The sequence below is a fragment of the Octopus bimaculoides genome, chromosome 4, assembly GCF_001194135.2.
Source record: "Octopus bimaculoides isolate UCB-OBI-ISO-001 chromosome 4, ASM119413v2, whole genome shotgun sequence".
NCBI classification, from domain to species: Eukaryota; Metazoa; Mollusca; class Cephalopoda; order Octopoda; family Octopodidae; genus Octopus; species Octopus bimaculoides.
This window is the reverse complement of record NC_068984.1, coordinates 119,219,313-119,226,346: the sequence shown is the minus strand read 5'-3', so window position 1 is coordinate 119,226,346 and position 7,034 is coordinate 119,219,313. Positions and strand designations below refer to the sequence as shown.

At 36.8% G+C, this 7,034-nt stretch overlaps 1 protein-coding gene across 1 annotated transcript in view; it reads left to right on the top strand.

Annotated features, from left to right (window-relative positions):
• The window catches only part of LOC106874860 (endoplasmic reticulum junction formation protein lunapark-A), a 99,611-nt gene that overhangs the window by 79,878 nt on the left and 12,699 nt on the right, over positions 1-7,034 (top strand). Inside the window, exon 5 of the mRNA XM_014922757.2 lies at positions 3,580-3,699. Within this exon, the coding sequence (XP_014778243.2) occupies positions 3,580-3,699 (120 nt within the window). The remainder of the gene's footprint in view (positions 1-3,579; positions 3,700-7,034) is intronic.

Sequence of the window (7,034 nt, the reverse complement as noted above, 5' to 3'; positions counted from 1 at the left end):
TATATATATATATATATGTGTTCGTCTTGGTGTCTGTGTTTGTCCTCCATCACCACTTGACAACCAGTGTTGGTGTATTTCCGTCCTTGAAACTTAGCAGTTTGGCAAAAGGGACTGATAGAATAAGTACAAGGCTTAAAAAAGTAACATCTGGGTTGATTCACTCGACTAAAGTTCTTCAAGGTGGTGCCCCAGCTTGGCCACACTCTAATGACTGAAACACCTAAAAAGATTAAATAAATAAATAAATGATGCAGACAAGGTTGTGTGGCTAAAAACTTTATTGTTTTATGTTATGGTGAGATTTTGGGCCCAAGTAGAGCTGGCATTATTCTGATGGATCTAAAGTATTATTAACATACTAGTGTTGTTGTTCCTTTATGTTTTGCCATTTGCACTGCTTACAGGTGCTCTAAATATGTTTGTGTGCTGTTCTGTATTCTTTTTTATACTTGCTTCATGTTTCTGAACTTATTTTGTGATCACCTAGTATTTTTGTCTTTTTAGTGTGAAGTACATTTACATTGTTCAAGTGTAAAGGTTGGGTGTATTTTGATGACTTCTTGTGTCACTGGTAAAAAAGGGAGGCAGTAGATTGAAATCAGGTTTCTGAATGACTCAGAACCAGGCTTCTGAATGATTGATACCACAAAGTCCAGTCCTTGTTGCAGTGTGGTAACTTGTGTACCTTAATGATCCTGAGAGCTTGCAAAGACGTGTTGGGGCAAGTGAAAGCGAAATTGTGATGTTACCTGTACCAGTAGATCACTAAGAGCACCGTCCGAGCGTGATCGTTGCCAGAGCACCAGCTGTCTGGCTTCCGTGCTGGTGGCACGTAAATAGTACCATTTGAGCGTGATCGTTACCAACGTCGCCTTCCTGGCACGTGAAAAGACATTCGAGCGAGTTCGTTGCCAGTACCGCTGGACTGGCTCCTGTGCAGGTGGCATGTAAAATACACCATTTCGAGCATGGCCGTTGCCAGTACCTCTTGACTGGCCTTCGTGCCGGTGGCACGTAAAAGCACCCACCACACTCTTGGAGTGGTTGGCGTTAGGAAGGGCATCCAGCTGTAGAAACTCTGCCAAATCAGATTGGAGCCTGGTGTAGCCATCTGGTTCACCAGTCCTCAGTCAAATCGTCCAACCCATGCTAGCATGGAAAGCGGACGTTAAACGACAATGATGATGAGAGCTATACCAGTGGAGCATAAGCTCCTTGTAGGACCACCTGTGCTTGACAAATCAATGGATAGAAGTTGGGCTAATATAGACCACCTCTTAGCAGAGGTAAAAATGGGCTTACATAGGGCCAACACCCTCTACTTAAAAAACAAGTAAAGCTATAGAAGCATTGTTAACAATTTAATCCTTTAGTGTTTAAACTGGTCATATCAGCCCAAAATATTCTATCTGTTTTATGTTCAAAATGGTCAGATCTGACCTCTCATACTTCCTGTACAATATCATTGTAAAAATAAACAATCACAACTTTGAAATCTCAAAGCTACAAGATTATACATAATTAATTCAAAATATTGTGAATAAGTAAGCATTACATTTGACAGAGTAATCTGAATGTTAAAAGGTTAAATCTAAGAAGACCTGGGAGGCACAGTCCAGATTCAAGAACAGTGGAGAAAAAGTTGTTGTCGGCCTATGCTCCATAAGGAGTGTGGGGGCTTAATATGCTGTTCTAGGTGATTGATGTAAGGTTGGAGTAATTGTCTAATTGTGTCATGTCTCCTACATGTGATGCTACATGTATTGTGTGAAGAAATGTTTTGGAAGGTTGTGTGTGTATATAGGTTAAAATGAGTATGGGATAGGAAGGATGTTTGTGGTACTCATTTGGGAAATTGTAAATTCAAGACGTGTTATTTTAGTAGCTTTAATGACCTGAAAGCTAGTTTTCTAACCAGCATGTTGAGTTGATGTCAGTAATTGTTAAAAGGATGTGTGGGACGCTTTTTGTCAAAGTGGAATGGGTGATTCTTGCATTTTGTGTTCCCGTTGCTCAATGCAGTTTTCTTTGCAGCTGATTTTCAAGGAATGCTTGAAGACATTTTTTCGCTGGTGAAATGTGGTTCTGTTATTTGAGCTTTGTAATTGTAACATGCAGAAGTGGTGTGGCTGTCACTGATGATACTAATTACTTTGTATAAAGTTTTCACTGCCTATTTTGTTGGTTTATGCTAGATACAAATGTTTGCCTCTTTCCAACTTTTCTTTGGTTCGTTTTCCTCATCATTTCCTTATTTAGCTGTTCGAAACTGAGTTTTAATTATGCTGTGTGTTGTGTATTGTGTTTTTGATTTGTCCCCCAAAAATTGCTTATTCCTGGTCTAGGTTAAGATGGCTATTTTGTATGTACCTCAGCACAGTTCACACTGCTTCTATATCACCATTTATTAAAGATGTTACCTCAGAACATGCTTATTGGATTTGATTAGAAGGAAATAATCAAATTTTCAGTAGATTATCTCATTTTTATTTTCATGTTATAATTGTTGGGTTAAGAAGTGAGAAGAGCTTATAAACAATTTTAAGCTTATAAACAATTCATCATGTTCATAAGCTTATAAACAACTCAGCATGTTCAGCTTCAGCTGGAGATTTCATTTAAGGTACATATAGGGGCAGTTAAGGGTGCATAATAACATATCAACTGAGAATTGCATCTAATAATCTTGCAGTGACCTTATGCAAGAAAATCTTTTCTACTGCACCTTTTGGCAACAGTATGATTCCAAAAACATCAACATAAGTATACTGTTGATCACCAGGAGTCTTTAGAGATAGCTTTCCAATATTTTGAGTTCTAATGTACATTTATGTGATTTTAAAAATCTGCCACAAAATATTGATTTCAGTTTGTGGCACAAAGCCAGCAATTTTAGGGGAAAGGTCAGTTGAGCACATCAATCCCAGTGCTCAACAGGTAGTTATTTTATCAACTGTAAAAGGTTGAAAGGCAAAGTTGGCCTTGATGGAATTTGAACTCGGAATGTAAAGGTGAATGAAATGCTGCTAAGCATTTTACCCAGTGTGCTAACAATTCTGCCTGCTCACTGCCTTCATCTGCCACAAAATATTAAAAACAAAAAACAAGCTGAGTGTACAGAATATATATGGAAGAGTAAACAAACGAAAACCAAATAAGTTTGAATTTTGTAATAATCTTCAGATTTCATAGAATCCAGTTTATTATTTATTTTTGGTTTTCTTTTTCATATGTTTACCTGTTGTGGTTTCTGAACTAAAAGAATGACCAACTTTCTCATACTTAAATCTCTGTTTCTTAAAAATATCCTATTTCCTTGTTTGTAATCCTCTTTGATGTGGCAATTGCATTAGTCTAAAAGGAAATTTATTGACAGCTGACTAAATATTTTCAAACAACAATAATTTGCCAGTTAGTTGAAACAGTTGGCACTTCTTTGCTGGAAGTGTTTTTGTTTTTTAGAAAGAAAATTCTTATTACCTTACTAACTCCAACTGAAATTAGAAAAGATTGGAGTGAAAATATTGTGGTCCCAACAAACCCCAAGATTCTTTCTGTAGTGTTAATAATAGACAGTCATTGGTAGGGTTTTGTGTATAACTGCTTTGTTTTCCAATCATTGTCATCTAAAGAGGCAGCAGTTTTCATTGTCTTTCATTTATTCTTCTCCAGCAGAGGATCGTACTGTAGATGAAGGTATGTAACAAAGACTCATTCTACTACCAGAAACGTTTTACTTTTTTCCCTAAAATTCTAATAGGATTTCTTTTTCTTTCAGAACTGAATCCCTAATCTGTAGCTAAGCCTAATATTCTGTAAGGCATGTTGGTGTAACTGCATACTGACAGTTACACTTTCCTTTCAACTTAAAATGTTTTGTCTTAAAAACAACAGGATATTAACCCTTTTGATACTACTCCACCTGAAACCATTCCTTGATCTGTATTTTAAATTAAATCCTCTCTTTATAGTTTTATGTGAGAACCTTTTACTGTGTGCCAGTCATTAGATTAATAATGAAAAACTTGGTCTTTTTATTAAAAACCTCTGAATTTTTGAATATTTTCAAAATTAATTGTAGCATGTAGACAGTGTGTTTTGATATAACAAGAGTCTCAAAAGGGTTAATATAACACAAGACTATTAACAATTCATTTACTTTACTAACCTTCTTCTCGCCTGTTGTTGCACATACTCTATCACTCTGACACCTTTTATAAACATTTTATTTTAAAATTTAATTAAAAATACCAAACTTTTATTGATATATTAAAGGTAAGCTAAGTTTGGACTTTTTCCTTTCTTATTTCACTATCTTTTTATGGCTTACTCAAAAAGGGAAGGTTACTGCCTCTGATCTTTTGGTCGGCTTCTATCATACCTAGTGACAAGCCCTCAACGGAGATCTGAATCCTCTAACAAATATAATGGGTGATGTTGTGGTATTTAATTATTCTCAGCCATGAGACCTGGTCTAACTCTAAATTGCAATGTACATATGTGTATTATATGATATTACTTCAAACTATTCATAAAACCAATACAGAATAAAGAATTTTTATTCTTGGCATATAACATCCCTAGTGCCAGTGTAAAGGGGTTAGCAATAGGAAGTTGTGATAGTTTTGCATCATATACAACGATAAAGAATATTCTTATATACCAGGGCAAGGTATCTTATACAAACAGTAGAGAGAAGAACTTTCTCTGTGTCACCAAAGATACATTCAAGAGTAACATCCTCAACAGATACTTTCTTTTTAATATACAGACAGATGGAATATACAGTGTCCCAGTATTAGGAGTGTGAAATGGAACTTAGTTGAAAATATAAAAATAGATGAATCAGTTATTGAAACCGCATCTCTGGAAAATGTTCCAGAGGATCTGTTGTGTTTAGCTGAAAAGTAACATATTCATTTTTTTTTTTTTGTTTTTTCACTTGCTGGGTCTTGAGGAATGAACATTTTCAATGGCTTTTGTAGCCCCTCTCCCCAGGTTGGTGAGATTGATACTATGAATGTTCATCTTGAATCTTTGTAAATTAATATTGGTGGGAAATATTATGAGCAAGGAAAGATGGCTGACATTGCTGATGTATATGTTTGATATGTTAAACAAAAAGAACGAGTTATTTCATGGGTGTTATTACTGCCAACAAAAGGCAGTAATTTAAGAAAATTTCAACTACTTAATAGGGTATTATTAGATAAGTAAACTAAGAGCAGTGTTGAAATTAGTGTGGCTTTAGCAGCAAGCACCTTTATGCACATATACTCACTTGCAAACATATGTATTTGTTCATTTGCTCTTTTATTTAACGTTCATTTTCCTATGCTAGCATGGCTTGGATGGAAATGTGTTTGAAGCAGAATTTCATTGATCTTCAAAAGTACTGAAACTGGTCATAAATTCAACAAGGAATGTAAACATCTTTTCCTGTTTCACTCAAGTGAAACTGTGGGATGTCCGCGTTTATACACACTCACACTCACAGGGTGGAAGTCATGACCTAAGTAAGACCACATTTGAGTGGATAGCACTGAATCCACTTTTCAGAACAATCAGCTATAAACCCAGTGGCACAACAGAGGTTGAAACAACCAGAAACCAGCTGCACTTCAGGTTTCTTTTATACAAGTTTACCTTCTCCTAGAAGGAAATTTTAGCAAGCACTAGGGCACCTTCACTACCATTGGTTCACATGTTATTAACTCAGAGCTGGGACCCTAAAAGGTGCTACGACTCTGGGTCAGAGTAGATCTGGGAACAAAAGTGGCTAAGAGGTGGTTCCACTCTCCTCAAAGCCCTGAAACTCCTGTACCAGGCCCCCACTACCAGATGCAGTTTATATATACATACTTATGCACATGCTTGCATGTGTGCACACAATATTCATATGATAGGTTTCCTACAGTTTCATCTACCAAATTCACTCACATGGCATTGGTCAAATGTTTTACTTAGTAGGAAAGAAGTTAGGACTTTGGGAAGTGGCCAGGCTTTATACAAAGAGAGAGAGTAATTAGGAATGCTGTATGGTGTTTCCAAAATAAACTATGGATGCACAGGATGTGTAGGTGTGGGTCACATGTCCACTGACAGAAGGTAGATACTGAGAGTAGTCAGCAGTAATAACATCCATGAAATGAACACTTTTAAATGCTCAAAGGGTCCCGTAGTTGTAGCTGACAGCTTCCCCCTATGTCATCTAATTAGCAATGAAGTTCAGTGCTATGACAGCATAGTAGTTAGAGTGAGAATGGATTAGAAACAATTTAATGAGCTATTACCTCTGACAACAACAAAGGGACTCTGTTTCCAAGTGAAGGATAAATAGTATTAGGCCTGTGTATAAATTGCGATGTTGCATGGCAACAAAACCAACGCATTGGATCCTGAGATTGTGCGAGCTGGAAAGAAATGAGGCAAGCATGCTTTGCCAGATGTATAATGTTAGTGTGCATGAGCAACAGAGTACAAATGATCTCAGAGAAAAACTGGGTTTAATCAGAGCATGCTCCCACAAGCTTTCTCTGGAATTTTCATACATCAGGCACCACAGCTTCATTTTACATTCCCTTCCTTCCACCTGCCTATTTATCAATCCGTATCTTGGTGGACTTGTAGTAGTCTTGAAAGAATTAGTTAAAAGTTTTTGTAAACTTTGTATATAAGGCGCAGGAGTGTGGCTGTGTGGTAAGTAGCTTGCTTACCAACCATATGGTTCTGGGTTCAGACCCACTGCATCGCACCTTAGGCAAGTGTCTTCTACTATAGCCTCGGGCCGACCAAAGCCTTGTGAATGGATTTGGTAGATGGAAACTGAAAGAAGCTCGTTGTGTGTGTGTGTATATATATATATATATATGATAGTCTCTTGTTGTCTGAGATAGACTTTTGCAATTTTTTGCAGAACAACCTGCAGAATTGATTTCTTTATAGTGATCAAATGTTTGGGCTGTACATTAGCCCCCTCTCTCCATCAAATTAACATTGCCTGAATAGGTGCATGGTGTAAAACATGTGAG